Genomic DNA, 20,922 nt, shown 5'->3' with positions numbered 1-20,922 from the left:
ACTCTGCTTTCTATTTATTTACTGTAGGGTGTCTAATTATTATGTTTCTGTCTTTTTTTCTGTTTAGTGGCTGGTGTGAACGTGTGCTTACATGCTGCATGCACACCAATATCCTAGTTCATACCTATCTTTGTATTTTTCTCAGATTACATAGTAAAAATCTGGTGACAATATTGACCCTTTAACAAGCCTTGCCAAATGACTTAAGATAAAAGCCAAATCAGAATCTCAATTTGGCAGACATGGCGTTTTGGGCCTTGTCCTTTGTCAGTGCAAAATACGAGATATGATTTGGCCGTGTGAGACAGTGACAAGCCAGGCCTGGCATGTCAGAGTGAGGAGACTTATAGGCCAAGTTCAAGTCCTCTTCCTCTCTGAAGAGGCAATTTGCATATTTAACTTTCCAGAGAAGCATGCATGGCATATAAGTCTCCTCACTGTGACATGCCAGGCTAGGCTTGTCACTCTCCTTAATGTTTCATACACAAATCTCTAACAAATTGTGGCTGTCCCAGGCTAAAAATGGACGCTCCTTGTTTTGTGGTGCTCTCAGGTGGATTCCACATACCACGGAAGAATAGTGGAAGCATTATCTGCCAGCATCCTGTTCTCCAGACCTCATGTGGTCAACATGGCATCTTATCTGTGCCATCACTCCTTCTGACACAACATTATTTGGGTTTATGGAGCTAAAATATTAGGATACTAGATGGCAGCCCGATTCTAAAGAATCGGGAGTCTAGAATCCATATATACTTTATTTATTCAAATGTAAGAATAATACAATTAATAAATAATAGTAAGAAAGAACAAAAAATGGCTGCACTCACCAGCTCTTGACAATTCTTGACAGTACGGCACATTTCTGATTGGTCGCTCGCAGCAGGCGGCAACCAATCAGAAAAGTGCCGCGCACCACGAAGGCATATATCTTTGTCCACCCTGAGCGGGTGTAGGACGCTGGTGACGTCACTTATCTCCGGACATTATCTCCGGACAAAGCCACGGAAGTTGGCACAAATTGCCGGAAGTAGTATTCTAGGCAATTATATATTAGATTTTAATGTTATCAGTGTTTACCTTTGAACGTTTATATTGTATTGTCCTGTCACCAGCCATGTGTACGATTATCGGCCGAAAGCCTCTCTGGAACCAATAATCACCCCATGTAAAGGTATCTTTATAAGTTAAAGATTCAGAATACTATGACTTTTATCATATCCTGAACAGTCAAGTTTTTTATGAACCGTTAAGGTTTTCTGGTTGAAGTAAAAAAAACTCTGAGTGTTTACAGTTTGAAACCATAAAATGTTGAAAAATTATGTCATTCTTGAGTATATCACTCAATGGTGCTCATAAACGTGTCAAATTTGATCTATAATATACTTTAATATACGTTACTTTAATCTTTAATATACTTAAAAACAGGGCACCAGACATCACACAGGGGGTCTGAAACACCGCACAGTGGTCCAAAATATCGCTGTGCTCTGCCTGGGGCCCCATATGCTGCCTGGGGCCCCTGTGCTCTGCCTGGGGCCCCATATGCTGCCTGGGGCCCCTGTGCTCTGCCTGGGGCCCCATGTTCTGCCTGGGGCCCCTGTGCTCTGCCTGGGGCCCCTGTGCTCTGCCTGGGGCCCCATATGCTGCCTGGGGCCCCTGTGCTCTGCCTGGGGCCCCATAGGCTGCCTGGGGCCCCTGTGCTCTACCTGGGACCACTGTGCTCTGCCTGGGGCCCCATATGCTGCCTGGGGCCCCTGTGCTCTGCCTGGGGCCCCATGTTCTGCCTCAGGCCACTGTGCTCTGCCTGGGGCCCAATATGCTGCCTGGGGCCCCTGTGCTCTGCCTGGGGCCCCTGTGCTCTGCCTGGGGCCCCTGTGCTCTGCCTGGGGCCCCTGTGCTCTGCCTCGGGCCCCATGTTCTGCCTGGGGCCCCTGTGCTCTGCCTGGGGCCACATATGCTGCCTGGGGCCCCTGTGCTCTGCCTGGGGCCCCATATGCTGCCTGGGGCCCCTGTGCTCTGCCTGGGGCCACTGTGCTCTGCCTGGGGCCCCATAGGCTGCCTGGGGCCCCTGTGCTCTGCCTGGGACCACTGTGCTCTGCCTGGGGCCCCATATGCTGCCTGGGGCCCCTGTGCTCTGCCTGGGGCCCCTGTGCTCTGCCTGGGGCCCCATATGCTGCCTGGGGCCCCTGTGCTCTGCCTGGGTGTAGGACAATGGTGACGTCACTTATCTCCGGACATTAGCTCCGGACAAAGCCACGGAAGTTGGCACAAATTGCAGGAAGTAGTATTCTAGGCAATTATATATTAGATGGGCATTTCCTGAAGGAAATACATGGAGCTTGAACAGCGCTACCAGCTTTACAGCAGCACTTTTCACACACGGGACTGGGGGGCGCGCTTACTTTTGCACCCGGGGCCGGGGGCGAGCTTACTTTTGCACCCGGGGGCGCACTTACTTTTGCACCCGGGGGCGCACTTACTTTTGCACCCGGGGGCGCACTTACTTTTGCACCCGGGGGCGCACTTACTTTTGCACCCGGGGGCGCACTTACTTTTGCACCCGGGGGCGCACTTACTTTTGCACCCGGGGGCGCACTTACTTTTGGTGGGCGGGGCTCCTCGGCCTCCGATTTGGTTGGTGGGGCCCCTGGTCCTCCGATTTGGTGGGCGGGGACCCTCGGCCTCCGATTTGGTGGGCGGGGACCCTCGGCCTCCGATTTGGTGGGCGGGGACCCTCGACCTCCGATTTGGTGGGCGGGGACCCTCGACCTCCGATTTGGTGGGCGGGGACCCTCGGCCTCCGCTTTGGTGGGCGGGGCCCCTCGGCCTTATTTGGTGGGCGGGGCTCCTCGGCCTCCGATGTGGTGGACGGGGCCCCTCGGCCTCCGATGTGGTGGTCGGGGCCCCTCGGCCTCCGCTTTGGTGGGCGGGGCCGGGCCCCTCGGCCTCCGCTTTGGTGGGCGGGGCCCCTCGGCCTTATTTGGTGGGCGGGGACCCTCGGCCTCCGATGTGGTGGACGGGGCCCCTCGGCCTCCGATGTGGTGGTCGGGGCCCCTCGGCCTCCGCTTTGGTGGGCGGGGCCGCTCGGCCTTATTTGGTGGGCGGGGCTCCTCGGCCTCCGATTTGGTTGGCGGGGCCCCTCGGCCTCCGATTTGGTGTGTGCTCTGCCTGGGGCCACTGTGCTCTGCCTGGGGCCCCATATGCTGCCTGGGGCCCCTGTGCTCTGCCTGGGGCCCCATATGCTGCCTGGGGCCCCTGTGCTCTGCCTGGGGCCCCTGTGCTCTGCCTGGGGCCCCATGTTCTGCCTGGGGCCCCTGTGCTCTGCCTGGGTGTAGGACACTGGTGACGTCACTTATCTCCGGACATTAGCTCCGGACATTAGCTCCGGACAATAGCTCCGGACAATAGCTCCGGACAAAGCCACGGAAGTTGGCACAAATTGCAGGAAGTAGTATTCTAGGCAATTATATATTAGATAATGAATTTCTAATGACACCGTACATGGTAATGGTAATCCTATTTCACCTGTATCAGGTTAATCATCTTTACCCATGTTTGAAGAATGTCTACTCCTATGGACCACTCCATGAAGTCTTGGTGCAGCTCCCCACAATATTGCCAGATCATTCAAAATCTAAAAATGTCAAAGGTACTAGAGGTTCTCCTCCAAGGAATCTTTTTATTGGTTACCTTATACAAAAGGTAAAAAGTGCAGTTTCAGCTACTCAGGACTTTTTTCAAGCCAAATGTAGTAACCAAATGCACACTTCCTACTACATTTCACTTGAAAAAGGCCCCGTGTGGCTGAAAATTGCATGCACTTTTTATCTTTTGTAGTTTTTTTTTTTATTTTAATCATCTTGACCATTAACCCCTTAGTGACAGAGCCAATTTGGTACTTAATGACCGAGCCAATTTTTACAATTCTGACCACTGTCACTTTATGAGGTTATAACTCTGGAACGCTTCAACGGATCCTGCTGATTCTGAGATTGTTTTTTCGTGACATATTGAAATTCATGTTAGTGGTAACATTTCTTCGATATTACTTGCGATTATTAAAAAAACAGAAATATGGCAAAAAATTTTTTGCAATTTTGCAATTTTCAAACTTTGTATTTTTATGCCCTTAAATCAGAGAGATATGTCACAAAAATAGTTAATAAATAACATTTCCCACATGTCTACTTTACATCAGCACAATTTTGGAACCAAAACTTTTTTTGTTAGGGAGTTATAAGGGTTAAAAGTTGACCAGCAATTTCTCATTTTTACAACACCATTTTTTTTTTAGGGACCACATCACATTTGAAGTCATTTTGAGGGGTCTATATGATAGAAAATAACCAAGTGTGACACCATTCTAAAAACTGCACGCCTCAAGGTGCTCAAAACCACATTCAAGAAGTTTATTAACCCTTTACGTGCTTCACAGGAACTGAAACAATGTGAAAGGCAAAAATGAACATTTAACTTTATTTTTGCAAACATTTTACTTCAGAACCATTTTTTTTTTATTTTCACAAGTGTAAAAACAGAAATTTAACCATAAATGTTGTTGTGCAATTTCTCCTGAATACGCCGATACCCAATATGTGGGGGTAAACCAATGTTTGGGCGCACCGCAGAGCTTGGAAGAGAAGGAGCGCCGTTTGACTTTTTCATTGCAGAATAGGTTGGAATAGAGATCGGATGCCATGTCACGTTTAGAGAGCCCCTGATGTGCCTAAACAGTGGAACCCCCCCCCAAGTGACACCATTTTGGAAACTAGACCCCTTAAGGAACTTATCTAGATGTGTGGTGAGCACTTTGAGCCCCCAAGTGATTCACAGAAGTTTATAAAGTAGAGCCGTGAAAATAAAAAAAATCGCATTTGTTTACACAAAAATGATCTTTTTGCCCACAAATTTTTATTTTCACAAGGGTAACAGGAGAAATTAGACCATAAAAGTTGTTGTGCAATTTCTCCTGAGTACGTCGATACCCCATATGTGGGGGTAAACCACTGTTTGGGCGCACCGCAGAGCTTGGAAGACAAGGAGAGCCGTTTTACTTTTTCAATGTAGAATCGGCTGAAATTGAGATCGGACACCATGTCGCGTTTGGAGAGCCCATGATGTGCCTAAACAGTAGAAACCCCCCACAAGTGACCCCATTTTGGAAACTAGACCCCTTAAGGAACTTATCTAGATGTGTGGTGAGCACTTTAAACCCCCAAGTGCTTCACAGAAATTTATAAAGTAGAGCCGTGAAAATAAAAAATCCTTTTTTTTTTTCCACAAAAATGATTTTTCACCCCCAAATTTTTACTTTCACAAGGGTAACAGGAGAAATTGGACCCCAAAATTTATTGTACAATTTATGCTGAGTAGGCTGATACCCCATATGTTGGGGTAAACCACTGTTTGGGCGCATGGCAGAGCTCGGAAGGGAAGGAGCGCCGTTTTGGAAAGCAGACTTTGATAGAATGGTCTGCGGGCGTTATGTTGCGTTTGCAGAGCCCCCGATGTAACTAAACAGTAGACACCACCCACAAGTGACCCCATTTTGGAAACTAGACCACTTAAGGAACTTATCTAGATGTGTGGTGAGTACTTTGCATTATAAACTTCTGTGAAGCACTTGGGCATTCAGAGTCGTGAAAATAAAAATAAAATTTTTTTTCCACAAAAAAGATTTTTAAGCCCCCAAATTTTTATTTTGACAAGGGTAACAAGAGAAATTGGACCCCAAAAGTTGTTGTCCAATTTGTCCTGAGTACACTGATACCCCATGTGTGGGGGGACCACTGTTTGAGCGCATGGCAGAGCTCGGAAGGGAAGGAACGCCATTTTGGAATGCAGACTTTGATAGAATGGTCTGCGGGCATTATGTTGCGTTTGCAGAGACCCTGATGTACCTAAACAGTAGAAAACCCCCACAAGTGACCCCATTTTGGAAACTAGAGCCCCCAAAGAACTTATCTAAATGTGTGGTGAGAATTTTAAATACCCAAGTGCTTCACAGAAGTTTATAATGCAGAGTTGTGAAAATAAAAAATATTTTTTCTCCACAGAAAAGATTTTTTAGCCCCCAAGTTTTTATTTTCACAAGTGTAACAGGAGAAATTGGACCCCAAAAGTTGTTGTCCAATTTATCCCGAGTACGCTGATGCCCCATATGTGGGGGTAAACCACTGTTTGGGTGCATGGCAGAGCTCGGAAGGGAGGGAGCACCATTTGACTTTTTGAGCGCAAAATTGGCTGTGTTGTTTGGAGACCCCCTGATGTACCTAAACAGTGGAAACCCCCCAAATCTAACTCCAACCCTAACCCCAACACACCCCTAACCCTAATGCCAACCCGATCCATAATCCTAATCACAACCCTAAGGATAATCTCAACCCTAACCCCAAAACAACCATAACCCTAATCAGAACCCTAAATCCAACACACCCCTAATCCTAATCTCAACCCTAACCTCAAACCTAACCCTAATCCCAATACACCCCTAATCCCAACCCTAACCTTAACCCTAATCCCAAACCTAACCCTAATCCCAAACGTAACCCTAATGCCAACCCTAATCCCAACTTTAACCCTAACTTTACATCAGAGGACAGAGAATTACACATCGCTTTTTTTTTTTGCGGTCGCCGGTAAACAGTTAATTACCGGCGACCGCAAAACAGGGGTCGGTAAAAACCGACCCCGATCATGCTACCCCCGGCAGCCGAGACCCCAAAGATCTTCTGGGTGCCGGCCGGCGCACTGCGCCCGCCATTTTTTTGCCGGAAGAAGATGGCGGCGCCCATCGGGAACCACGAGGATCACCGGGGGAGACAGGTGAGTATCGGGAGCGATCGGGGACCCCATTTCTCTGTCCTCTGATGTGCGATCATATCGGAGGACAGGGAAATTAAATGGGAAATCGCGTTTTTTTGTTTTTGTTGTTGCGACCGCCGGTAAACGGTTAATAACCAGCGATCGCAACACGGGGGTCGGTAAAAAACCCCCGAATCATGTTCTCTGGGGTCTCTGCTAACCCCGGTAACCAAGCCCCCAGAGAAAATCCGACTCTCGGGGGCGCTATTCACTTTTTCCACAGCGCCGTTAATTAACGGCGCTGTGGTTTAAGTACCCTTAACTGCCGCCGTTAAAAGGCGTATCGGCGGTCGTTAAGGGGTTAAACTGCTCCCCTCGGCCACCAAATAACTCGTAAGGCAACAACGAGAAGTAGGGGCACAGACAACAAGAAAATGCCCCTTAATCTTAGGACACATCTTTCTGAACGTAGTACAAGCGTTCTGTTATCTTCTCTTTCAGCGACAGTCTGCGCCAATTGTAGTGTTTGCTCACTACACCCTGGCAGCAGAACAATTCCAGGATTTTCCGTGCTGTGTGTTAGCATTCTATTGAAGTCACACTGTGTTCTGGCCTAATTCAACCTGAAGTGAAAGGAGAGAGCCTGAAGGAGCATGCCAACTATCTAGCGGAAATGCAGACTTCCAATACTTAACTAAATCTCATGAACTCATGAATGAAATGTTGCGGATATTCATTTTAATTACACCTAGAGGGTAAAACCACTTCTTGCTTCATTTAGTGACAATAAACTCAAGCCTGACACTTTAATACAGTATAAGGGCTACAGAGATGAGGAAATGTTAGTAGGAAATGGTGATACTACAAAAAGTGGTCAGAATCTTTAAAAAAAAAAGAAAGAAAAACATGAATCTAACATTGCTGTGATCTATAAATGGGTGTAGATTTTTGACTCACACCCATTGCCAATCTCCATTACCAAGTTGATAACTAGGAGAACCTGTTACTACGAGAGTCTGCGTTATAGGTTTAGTATCATCTGAGATATCTACTGCATATTCACAGGGTTACTTAGAAATAGGTGGAATTGCTTAGCACACTTAAAGCCATAGAAAGGCTCCATTGTACATTACCCCGTGCACGGTGAGTAGCCAGACCATGACTGCTCAGATCCAATGAAGGGGTGATCCAGCACTTAAGATTTTAAAGGGTACCTGTCACCAGTTTTTTCATCTTATATGAGAGCAGCATAATTAAGAGACAGAGACCCTGATTCCAGTTGTGTCATTTACCGAGCTGCTTGCTGTAGTAGTTTGATAAAATTACTGTTTTAACAGCAGGAGATTATCACTAGAAGACTAGAAAACCTACTGCCATGTAGCCCTCCATACTCATGAGCTCTGTATAAGTCAGCTCATATGACTGATTGGCAGCTTTCTGCCTATGCACAGTGTACACAGAAAAATGTCAATCAGTAGTGTGGGCTGGGTTATATGGAACTAAGCTTTCAGAGAACTACTAAATCTGCAGCAGATAAAACTGCAGCAAGCAGCCCAGTAAGTGATACATACAGTTAGGTCCATATATATTTGGACAGAGACAACATTTTTCTAATTTTGGTTATAGACATTACCACAATGAATTTTAACCCCTTTCTGCCAGCTGACGGAATAGTACGTCAGCTGGCAGATCCCCTGCTTTGAGGTGGGCTCCGGCGGTGAGCCCACCTCAAAGCCGCGACATGTCAGCTGTTTTGTACAGCTGACATGTGCGCGCAATGAGCGCGAGCGGAATCGCGATCAGCTCGCGCCCATTAACTAGTTAAATGCCGCCGTCAAGCGCTGACAGCGGCATTTAACTAGCGCGGCCAGAAGTGCTCGCACAGCTGACCCCCGTCACATGATCGGGGGTCAACGGTGCATTGCCATAACAACCAGAGGTCTCCTTGAGACCTCTATGGTTGTTGATGGCCGATTGCTTTGAGCGCCACCCTGTGGTCGGCGTTCAAAGTACACCTGGATTTCTGCTACATAGAGGTGATCTGTACTTCACCTCTATGTAGCAGAGCCGATCGAGTTGTGAATGCTTCTAGCCTCCTATGGAGGCTATTGAAGCATGCCAAAATTTTAAAAAAAAAGTGTTTAAAAATATAAAAAAAATAAAAAATATATAAAAGTTTAAATCACCCCCCTTTCGCCCCAATCGAAATAAAACAATTAAAAAAAAAATCAAACCTACACATATTTGGTATCAACGCGTTCAGAATCGCCCGATCTATCAATAAAAACAAAGGATTAACCTGACCGCTAAATGGCGTAGAGAGAAAAAAAATCAAAACGCCAAAATTAAGTTTGTTTGGTCGCCGCGACATTGCATTAAAATGCAATAACGGGCGATCAAAAGAACGTATCTACACCAAAATGGTATCATTAAAAATGCCAGCTTGGCACACAAAAAATAAGCCCTCACCTGACCCCAGATCTCGAAAATTGGAGACGCTACGGGTATCGGAAAATCGTGCAAATTGTTTTTTGGGTTTTTTTTGCACATTTTGGAATTTTTTTCCACCACTTAGATAAAAAATAACCTAGACATGTTAGGTGTCTATGAACTCATAATGACCTGGAGAATCATAATGGCAGCTTAGTTTTAGCATTTGGTGAACCTAGCAAAAAAGCCAAACAAAAAACAAGTGTGAGATTGCACTTTTTTTGCAATTTCATCACACTTCGAATTTTTTTCCTGTTTTCTGTTACACGGCATGGTAAAACCAATGGTATCGTTCAAAAGTACATCTCGTCCCGCAAAAAATAAGCCCTCACATGGCCATATTGACGGAAAAATAAAAAAGTTATGGCTCTGGGAAGGAGGGGAGCGAAAAATGAAAACACGGAAAAAGCTCCGGGGGGTGAAGGGGTTAAACAAAACAATTCAGATGCAGTCGAAGTTCAGACTTTCAGCTTTCATTTGAGGGTATCCACATTAAAATTGGATGAAGGGTTTAGGAGTTTCAGCTCCTTAACATGTGCCACCCTGTTTTTAAAGGGATCAGAAGTAATTGGACAGATTCAATAATTTTAAATAAAATGTTCATTTCTAGTACTTGGTTGAAAACCCTTGGCTGGCAATGACTGCCTGAAGTCTTGAACTCATGGACATCACCAGACTCTGTGTTTCCTCCTTTTTGATGCTCTGCCAGGCCTTCACTGCGGTGGTTTTCAGTTGCTGTTTGTTTATGGGCCCTTCTGTCTGAAGTTTAGTCTTTAACAAGTGAAATGCATGCTCAATTGGGTTGAGATCAGGTGACTGACTTGGCCATTCAAGAATATTCCACTTCTTTGCTTTAATAACCCCTGGGTTGCTTTGGCTTTATGTTTTGGGTCATTGTCCATCTGTAGGATGAAACGACGACCAATCAGTTTGGCTGCATTTGGCTGGATCTGAGCACAAAGTGTGGCTCTGAATACCTCAGAATTCATTCGGCTGCTTCTGTCCTGTGTCACATCATCAATAAACACTAGTGACCCAGTGCCACTGGCAGCCATGCATGCCCAAGCCATCACACTGCCTCCGCCGTGTTTTACAGATGAGGTGGTATGCTTTGGATCATGAGCTGTACCACGCCTTCACCATACTTTTCTCTTTCCATCATTCTGGTAGAGGTTGATCTTGGTTTCATCTGTCCAAAGAATGTTCTTCCAGAACTGTGCTGGCTTTTTAGATGTTTTTTTAGCAAAGTCCAGTCTAGCCTTTTTATTCTTGACACTTATGAGTGGCTTGCACCGTGCAGTGAACCCTCTGTATTTACTTTCATGCAGTCTTCTCTTTATGGTAGATTTGGATATTGATACGCCGACCTCCTGGAGAGTGTTGGTCACTTGGTTGGCTGTTGTGAAGGGGTTTCTCTTCACCATGGAGATTATTCTGCGATCATCCACCACTGTTGTCTTCCGTGGACGCCCAGGTCTTTTTGCATTGATGAGTTCAGCAGTGCTTTCTTTCTTTCTCAGAATGTACCAAACTGTAGATTTTGCCACTTCTAATATTGTAGCAATTTCTCGGATAGGTTTTTTCTTCTGTTTTCGCAGGCTAAGGATGGCTTGTTTCACCTGCATGGAGAGCTCCTTTGACTGCATGTTTACTTCACAGCAAAACCTTCCAAATGCAAGCACCACACCTCAAATCAACTCCAGGCCTTTTATCTGCTTAATTGAGAATGATATAAAGAAGGGACTGCCCACACCTGTCCATGAAATAGCCTTGGAGTCAATTTTCCAATTACTTTTGGTCCCTTTAAAAACAGGGTGGCACATGTTAAGGATCTGAAACTCCTAAACCCTTCATCCAATTTTAATGTGGATACCCTCAAATGAAAGCTGAAAGTCTGAACTTCAACTGCATCTGAATTGTTTTGCTTAAAATTCATTGTGGTAATGTCTATAACCAAAATTAGAAAAATGTTGTCTCTGTCCAAATATATATGGACCTAACTATAGCTGGAATCAGATTCCTTTTAAAAACTTAAATGGTATATATTCGGGACTTTCTGAAAAACAAAAAATGTGCCTAAGCACTAAAAGGCAATTCGTTTGCTAACCACCTGCCTGTTGTGCACGGCGCCATTCTTTCCTGGCAGAGAGCAGTCACAGACCACTCCTGCCGGGGATTCAGCTGCCTCTGCGGATGTCGTGTCGACAGATCGGTGGATTCTTTTCCTGGATATACACTTTAAAAAACTTTTTCTACAAGACACATTGTAACAGCATACTACAAAGGATGCGTCATAGACCACTAATGCGTTTCGAGCTGAAAACAGCGTTCATTCACAGCATAAGTCGTGGTGTGAATAACAGCCGTTACAAGCTCAAAACATATTTTAGATTTGGGACATATGCTCTGGAGCAGAGGTGTCAAACTGCATTCCTCAAGGGCCGCCAACAGGTCATGTTTTCAGGATTTCCTTGTATTGCACAGGTGATAATTTAACCACCTGCACAGAATGATTCCAGCACCTTGTGGAATGCTAAGGAAATCCTGAAAACATGACCTGTTGGCGGCCCTCGAGGAATGCAGTTTGACACCTCTGCTCTGGAGCATGCTGTTGTAATGTGTCTCCTAAGATGTAAACAAAGTATTTCTCGTTTTTAAACCCTAAGGCTATGTGCACAAGTTGCAGAATTGCCGTGGAAATTTCCACAGAAATTCTGCAACTCCCTGCCGCGGGAAATACGCATGGGTCATTCCATATCAAGTGATCCAAATATGAATATTTTTTTTACCTGACGTCTTTAGATTTTTTTTATTTTTAGTTTTTATGAAGTTCAACTTTAGTTAATTACAAATTAAAAGTTTAGAATTTTTTTCTTCAGTTAATTTTTTTACAGATTTCTAAAGTTTTGAAAAAGCGTTAAGTTTGGGCTGGTATGGCTTTACATTTATCATATCTCGGGCTACAATTAAGATAAAGAGGTGGGAGAGGCATCATTTTTCTCAGAACGGTAGCGGCTTTCATTTGATATGTCACAAGACTATGTTTCTTTATATTTTGCTTTTGAGAAATGAAATTCAAAATTTTGATGCACAATTGTGAAAACATGCATGTGTGTTACTTGTGTTCGTGATTATATTTGTACAGGGATTCAACTTGGGACCTATCAAATTTGTATTTTTTTTAAGCCTTGAATCATCTGATTTTATGTTTGTGTGAGTTTCTTCCTTTTTTCTTTTCAAATTACAAACTTATTAATTTCAACATTTATATGCAACAATAAAGAAACACAAAAAACAAATACCGAAGTGCCAGAATAAATACATCTTAGGCTATGTGCACACGTAGGAAATGTGGTGCAGAATTTTCTGCACAAAATCCGCATCTCCTGGCAGAATCCGCAGCTGCGGATTTGCCGCGGTTTTGCCGCGGATTTTATGCAGTTTTTGCCACTGCGGATTTCTGGATTTTCATGGAGGGGTGCAGAAACGCTGCAGATCCGCACAAAAGAAGTGACATTCACTTCTTTTAAATCCGCAGCAATTCCGCACTGATTTTTCTGCACAACCTTTTTTTTTTACATTGATTTACATGGTACTGTAAATCACAGTGCGGGTCTGCAGCGTTTCTGTGCGGAAAAATCCGCTGCGGATCCGCAGCAAATCCGCATCGTGCGCACATAGCGCTAATCATCATAACACAACTTGCTCAGCATTTTCAACCTGAATGCATTGAACAAGCCAAAAGAAAAAAGGTGATCACATCCTCAAGTGTGGTTTTCTAAAGACAGTCTCATCCTAATTATATGTTAAAAACAAGATTAAAAGAACCAATATTTTTACCACCTACTTATACATGTAACAATTTTTTTCTATTATATCACTAAACATGTCACTTATGAAGTGTTTAAGAATAGTACAGTAGGTTAAACCCTCATTCTATTAGGCTGGTTTCACACTTGCGTTTTTGTCTGCAGCGTTTTTTGCACAAAAAACGCATGCGTTTTTCCCCCTATATTTAACATTGAAAACGTATGCGTTTTTTTGCACATGCGTTTGGTCGCGTTTTCAAACGCATGCGTTTTTTGTCTGCATGCGTTCATTTTCAAAAATGCTACCTGCAGTATTTTCTTGCGCGTTTTTTTGCCGCGAAAAAACGCATGCGTTTTTTCGCGGCAAAAAAATGCATTGCTGTCTATGTAAACGCATGCGTTTTTAAGCACATGCGTTTGTTTGCGCTAAAAACGCATGCGTTTTTATAAAAAAAAAACAGAAAACACACTGAAAAGCCACCCACCACCATCAAGGTGATAAAGGGATCCAAACCCTAACCCTAACTCTACCCCTAACCTCACCCCTAACCGTTTAATGAACATTTTCTGACAGTCATATTGCCACGTATTTAAGTGCCACGTATCACGTATTTCAGTGCCACGTATGCCACGTGCCACGTATTTAAGTGCCACGTGCCACATATTTAAGTGCCACGTATTAAAGTGCCACATGCCACGTATTAAAGTGCCACGTGCCACGTATTTAAGTGCCACGTATTTAAGTACCACATATTTAAGTGCCACATGCCACGTATTTAAGTGCCACGTGCCACGTATTTAAGTGCCACGTGCCACGTATTTAAGTGTCATGTGCCACGTATTTAAGTGCCACGTGCCACGTATTTAAGTGCCACGTGCCACGTATTTAAGTGCCACGTATTTAAGTACCACGTATTTCAGTTGCACGTATTTCAGTGCCACGTATTTCAGTCACGTTTAGGGTTAGGGGTAGGGGTAGGGTTAGGGTTTTCTTGTTTTTTCTTGTGTTTTCTTGTGTTTTTCTATAAAAACGCATGCGTCTAAAAAACGCATGCGTTTTACCGCGTTTACATGCATTTTTCACACATGCGTTTTTTTTAAAAAACGCATGCAGATAAAAACGCAAGTGTGAAACCAGCCTAAAATATGAACTAATCAAACAATAGTAGGTTTTTAAACTGGCCTGTTATCATCAATTTGTCCCTTCTAGTGGGTGAAATGTCATCTTGTCCATAAGCGCTTACTAGCAATGGCCATTTTCTTTTGGGTCAGAGTATGTACGGCTGTCATGGTGCTCGGCTCCACCAGAGTTAATATATGATTTTTGTAACTTTTACAATGTCTGGTTTTCTTGGAAACACAAAGGACGGCGCTGGACCAGAAGGTGCAGAAAAGTCACTTCTACGTCTTCATTGTCACAATCTTTGGAGAGTCCAGTAGCCGCCAGCGCCGATCATATTCACAGGTCACATAGCCAGTTGTGTCATCCATGGCCGATCTTGTGCTGCCTTCTACCACGTCATGGACGTCACTGTCTTTATTTCCACTACATGGGATGACAGTCCCTGTGATGGGTTCTGCTTCCTGTAACCGATGTTTTCACAAACTCTCCTCCTCTTCGTAGTCCTGGTTTGAACAATACATGAACTGGATGTTAAGAATATTTTACTCCCTCCATTTGAGGAGTTGCCTGGGTGTTGAGTGGAGGCTCGAGCTGCTGACCTGTCATCCGCTCTGCATTCACTGGCTACCCCTGGTCATTCTCAGCCCTAACAAAGCTTCTCCTCTGTCCTCTCCTGCTTCTAAGCTGTAACACGATACCGTAATATCTAAAAATCATGGATTATTTGGTAACTATAGACCCCACACTTTTAGACAGGCTGGACAGATCTGAATTTGAGATTTTCGAATTGATACTGTAATATTTTTATTTTTTAAAATATGATCCCATCAAGATCCCAACTTGTATTTTGGTACAGATGTGGCTAGGAGCATAGCAGGCACATGTGCAGTTTTTGAAATTACCGTATTTTTCGGACTATAAGATGCACTTTTTTTCCTCCAAATTTGGGAGGAAAGTGTGGGTGCGTCTTATAGTACGGATATAGCATGTGGGGAGGGGGCAGCAGTGAGTGGGATCGCACTGTTATCCCACTTCAGGATGTCCCCGCTGCCGGAATCAGCTGCTGGGGAAAGCACATGGCCCCGCTGATTAAGTGCAGTGAATATTTATTAGCTGCTCCCCGCCCACCGATCAGCTGAGCGGTGAGCCAGGAGCAGCAAATGAATACTCCACTTAAGCAGCGACACACATGGCTTCCTCAGCTGCTGACTCCTGCAGCAGCTAGGGAGATTTGTGTGTCCTGGGGAGGAGGCAGCAGCAGGGGCCAGAGGAGAGAGGAGATCGCTGCGTACCTGCCTGCCATGCTTGGACACCGAGTGTTGTGCACAAACAGGACCTGTGATGATGTCAGAAGTGGGCGGGCTGGAGCATCACATGGCAGCTCAGAGCCCTCCCTCTTCTTGACATCACAGGTCCTTCAGGCTCCCCACTAGAATCTGCAGCTTCCTCATAACCTGTGCTGTGGAGAGGCAACAAGAGGGAGGGCTCTGTGTGCAGTCATGGGATGCTTTTACCTCATCACAGGCTGGCAGGCTGCCACAATTAAGAGGTTAGTCTTTACAATACACAATAAAGCACTCCGCCACTCCTGTGGTGAACTATAACTCCCAGCATGTCATAGGATCTGCAGGACATGCTGGGAGTTATAGTTCTCCCATGGGATTTTAAAGCAGCATTCCAGTGTTATTTTGCAGTGCTGGAGTGGTGCTTTCAATATAAGCCATGTGCCCCCATTCTTATACTCACCCTCCAGCATCTTCATATAGTACTGTACAGACACCACACTGGTCCTGCAGCTTCCAACATAATAACATACTTTTATATGTAATAACACCACATACTGTATAATAGTATGTTATTTATGTTATTTAATATTTTACCACATTTTTTTGCTTCAAATATTTTTTTTCCCCTATTTTCCACCTCTAAAACCTGGGTGCGCCTAATAGTCCGGTGCGTCCTATAGTCCGAAAAATACGGTAAACGTTTTTTCCGGGAATGCGTTTGATAATATTTTACTCATTTGAATGCAAACGCAAAATTTTAAAAGATACTCTTGCGACACATCTGGTGAAAGCCTGTACAGTTCTGAGTAGAATGGTGTTTAATTTGTTTCTCTATCTTTTTTCAAACCTGAGTTATGAGGAGAAATGTAAAGGCAGGCAACACAGAAATTCGCACTTTTTCCGAACTTTGAAAATCAATTAAAAAATAAATATATCTAGAATTTTTTTTCTTCACATTTTGCATTCTCTGACACACTGACAAAATAACAAAATCTCAAAAGAATTAAAAATATAGAGGTAAAAATCATTGGTTCACTTGACATGGAATGACCCGCATGCGGAATTGGCATGCATATTCCCGCTAAACACTAGCGTTTTGCAAGCGTAATTAGCTGCAGAATGCTAGCATTTTCCAAGCGATCTGTAGAATCACTTGGAAAACTGATTGACAGGCTGGTCACACTTGTCAAGCATAGTGTTTGACAAGTGTGACCAACTTTTTACTATTGATGCTGCCTATGCAGCATCCTCTCCTCCACCCTGGGTACCAACTGCACATGATCCAGTTTTGTCTCTCAATGTGTTGTCTGAATTGTGGAGAAGCTTCCAGTGCTTTCTTTCTAGTTCCTCATTTGCTGCTTTTATGTATTTTTTTCTTGTGTTACTTTGATGCTTTTATTTTTCTCTTACATGCATGGATAAAACCTAGATGCGGAGTTTCTATCAGCTTTACAAATACTTCTTTTAGAACTCACAATGGAAAGATAACATTTACACCTACCAACTAAGAGTCCTGAACCATGGCAGATCGTAAGACTTGTAGAATCTGTGGCCAATGGATATTATTTCATGGAAGCACTTCACTTGGATTGCAGATACCTGAAACAGACAAAGATCACCGGATAGTACGGAAAGCCTGAGGAGGGGCTTTACTTGCCCCCATTTCCCCCACTGGTGATTTGATAGCACTGGCTGAGCTTTCGCAGCAACCAGTTCTCGCTCCACGTACACTACTGCCGTCAATCACCAGTGAAGGGGGAGGGGCACGCAAAACCCTTGGGTGGAATGGTGCACTGAGCGGCTCAGTAACACTGGGGGAGCACAGAGTACACTAGATGGCAGCTCTGATTTAACATCAGTTTCTGAAGAACAGAGTAAAATATTAGAGCACTAAGGCTACATTCACACGGTGCATTTTATTTTTTTTTTTAAAATCGTGGAAAAACAGTAATGTTTTTGCTGCGAGTTTCAAAAATCATGGCAAATGGTGCATTTTTTTTCAACAGCTGCAACAAAAATTAAGTAAAATTGCACACTGGCTGCAATGTGTGATTGCAGCCTAAAGGTGCATTTTACCTGTCCAATTATGAATGAGACTTCCTAGCGGGGCTGTGGAGTCGAAGCCCATTTTGTTTTGTTTTTTGACCTACATTTAACAAAAAAAAAATCAAGACTATAATCAAGGAAAATTATACATTTAAAAAACATATATATATATTTTTAGGCCACATCGGCCTTCCCCAACTGCTATTAGCTGGAGCCTAGTGTTTTTCACACGCAGATTTGGAGGACCACCAACATGAAAATAGGCAGCACGATCCGGACTTCCCTTTCACGCTCCATGTGTGAAATATAACATTTTTGACTATTGACACAACATACTGTGTACTTCTCAGAAGAGTTTCCCTCATAAGTACAATATCATATTGAAATATACAAATGTGAAAACCCCTTTAAGTAATGCATACTATTATATAAGAACAAGAGAAATCCCGTTGAGAGCATTTATCATACATTTTTCAATAGAAATCAAGACAGGAACATGAGAGGACTTTGCCTTCTCAATGATAACGCAATTAGGACTCGAAATGTAATAGAAAGACCAAGCTGTTTTATACAACCTTTGATAACATGAAGGTCCAAGTTCAGCATTTCTCTCTATGTTAAAAGGGAAAATAACCATTACGACTACCACGTGCATATGACAGTGCCATATTTCTATAGGTCATGAGTAACATCTACATAATAAAGGCACAGCAGGACCTTTTACTAAAAAGAACCAGTCAACTCTCCCGACATGGCAGTTTAGAAAATTCCAGTAAGGGGTGTGTCTCAAAAGTCTGCCACTGTCCAATCAGTGTTGGCAGTGTCACACTGTGTAGACACACCCCTTTGACAAAAGCAATGTTAACACCTGGTTGTCAACTCATTCATAAATTTCTAGTAGGAACAAAGGATAGAAATAACACAGGATTCAATACAATCTAGAATTGTTACACTATTTACTAAAACAGGCATGAGATCATAGAATCATAGAATGTTAAGAGTTCGAAGGATTCACTAAACCATCTCAGACAGATGTATAGAATCACAGCATGTTAGAGTTGGAAGGGACCTCCAGGGTCATTGTGTCCAACCCCCTGCTCAATGCAGGATTCACTAAATCATCTCAGACAGATGTCTGTCCAGCCTCTGTGTGAAGGCTTCCATTGAATGAGAACTCACCACCTCTCGTGGCAGCCTGTTTCACTCAATGATCACCCTCACTGTCAAAGTTTTTTCTAATACTTTATCTTTCAGTTTCATTCCATTGCTTCTCGTGTTTCCATGTGCAAATGAGAATACTAATGATCCTTCCACACTGACATCCCTTCAGATAATATTTGTAGACAGCTATTAAGTCTTCTGTTAGTCTTCTAGGCCATATTTGGCAGTCCGCTCACCATGATGGTTAAATAGTAACCTCGTTAAGTAGTGACCAACCAAACAACTGCTTGTATATATACAGGAGCTGGGGCGCAGAAAAGCACAATAGGGTCTGTGATGACACAGCATTTAACCTTAATTATCCAGATGTAAATTCAGTAGACCAGGAGACATACGCTATTATCGTTATGTTGATTTTGGAGTTTCTGTCTTTCTTTGGTTAGTCAAGAAACACAGACTATTGTTCATTTAACGTTGACTCGTGAGTTGACATTTATTGTAGCATATTGTTTTGCCATCTTAAGGCCCCGTCACACATAGCGATTTACCAACGATCACGACCAGCGATACGACCTGGCCGTGATCGTTGGTAAGTCGTTGTGTGGTCGCTGGGGAGCTGTCACACAGACAGCTCTCTCCAGCGACCAACGATCAGGGGAACGACTTCGGCATCGTTGAAACTGTCTTCAACGATGCCGAAGTCCCCCTGCAGCACCCGGGTAACCAGGGTAAACATCGGGTTACTAAGTGCAGGGCCGCGCTTAGTAACCCGATGTTTACCCTGGTTACCAAAAAAAACAAACAGTACATACTCACCATCTGATGTCCGTCAGGTCCCTTGCCGTCTGCTTCCCGCTCTGACTGAGTGCCGCCGTACAGTGAGAGCAGAGCGCAGCGGTGACGTCACTGCTGTGATCTGCTCTCACTGTACGGCGGCACTCAGTCAGAGCAGGAAGCGGACGGCAAGGGACCTGACGGACATCAGATGGTGAGTATGTACTGTTTGTTTTTTTACATTTACGCTGGTAACCAGGGTAAACATCGGGTTACTAAGCGCGGCCCTGCGCTTAGTAACCCGATGTTTACCCTGGTTACCAGTGAAGACATCGCTGGATCGGTGTCACACACACCGATTCAGCGATGTCAGCGGGACCTCAACGACCAAAAAACGGCCCAGGCCATTCCGACACGACCAGCGATCTCACAGCAGGGGCCTGGTCGCTGCTACGTGTCACACATAGCGAGATCGCTACTGAGGTCGCTGTTGCGTCACAAAACTTGTGACTCAGCAGCGATCTCGCTAGCGATCTCGCTAAGTGAGACGGGGCCTTAAGGCCACTGAGATGCAAGGTAATTGAACAATCGGATTCAGAAAGATCTAGATAAAAGCTTGAACAATGGGCTGCGACTAATAGAATGGTATGTAACAGGGTGAAATCCAAGATTCTACATCTGGGCAAGAAAAATTAAAATTGCATCTACCGAATGGGAGGAATAGAACTAAGCAACAGCACGTGTGAAAAAGACTTGTGTACACTAATAGATCACAGATTACACATGAGTCAACAGTGTGATGCAGCAGGCCTCATCTGGAATACTATGTCCAGTTCTGGGCACCACATTTTAAAAAAAAGACATTGAAAAACTGGAGCAAGTTCAAAGAAGAGCTACCAGGATGGTGAGCGAACTGCAATGACTACATATAGACCTCACATACACGACAAAGTAAAAAGTCACCCCTGGACGAAGCATTTAATTGCGAAACGCAAGTCAGGTGTGGTGGGTCCCTGGTTCCATACAATGCAGGTAATGTTACCTTTACTTTTAATCCTATATGTGTGGTCTATATGTTGCTAGATAGATTGGTGCTATGCAGGATTGTCACTGTGTATTTATCCGATTAACCGATTGTTTATATAAAGGGGTTGTCCTGTCTTCTGATGAAAGTCTGCAATCATTTTATGCGACTGCACACTTCTAAATCCTCACAGCGCACACTTACTCTGTCAGATTTTCTGGTGTGGAAAGGTGGGAGTGAGAATTTACGTGACTTTAAGCATGCTATCTGTATACATGTGGTCACATGCCGGTTAGGCGTGCGTGGCATCGCTCTATACAAGTGACAAACTGTAAACCTTGGCAAAAGAGCTATAAAAATAAGAAGTGTTTGCAGTATTTTAGCACAGCAGTCAGTTTTGGG

General features: G+C 44.2%; 1 protein-coding gene across 2 annotated transcripts in view; it reads right to left on the bottom strand.

Annotated features, from left to right (window-relative positions):
• CDS1 (CDP-diacylglycerol synthase 1) overlaps nucleotides 1-20,922 on the bottom strand; it is a 119,908-nt gene that overhangs the window by 35,715 nt on the left and 63,271 nt on the right. For both annotated transcript variants that reach the window (XR_013218310.1, XM_077275798.1), the window contains exon 4: nucleotides 17,017-17,114. Coding sequence is in view for 1 of the 2 variants with exons in the window: in XM_077275798.1 (XP_077131913.1) it covers nucleotides 17,017-17,114 (98 nt within the window). In the remaining variant the exon portion in view is untranslated. The remainder of the gene's footprint in view (nucleotides 1-17,016; nucleotides 17,115-20,922) is intronic.

Source organism: Ranitomeya variabilis, chromosome 1 (genome assembly GCF_051348905.1).
Source record: "Ranitomeya variabilis isolate aRanVar5 chromosome 1, aRanVar5.hap1, whole genome shotgun sequence".
NCBI lineage: Eukaryota > Metazoa > Chordata > Amphibia > Anura > Dendrobatidae > Ranitomeya > Ranitomeya variabilis.
The sequence above is the reverse complement of the archived record's forward strand: the minus strand, read 5'-3'. Positions and strand labels throughout refer to the sequence as shown.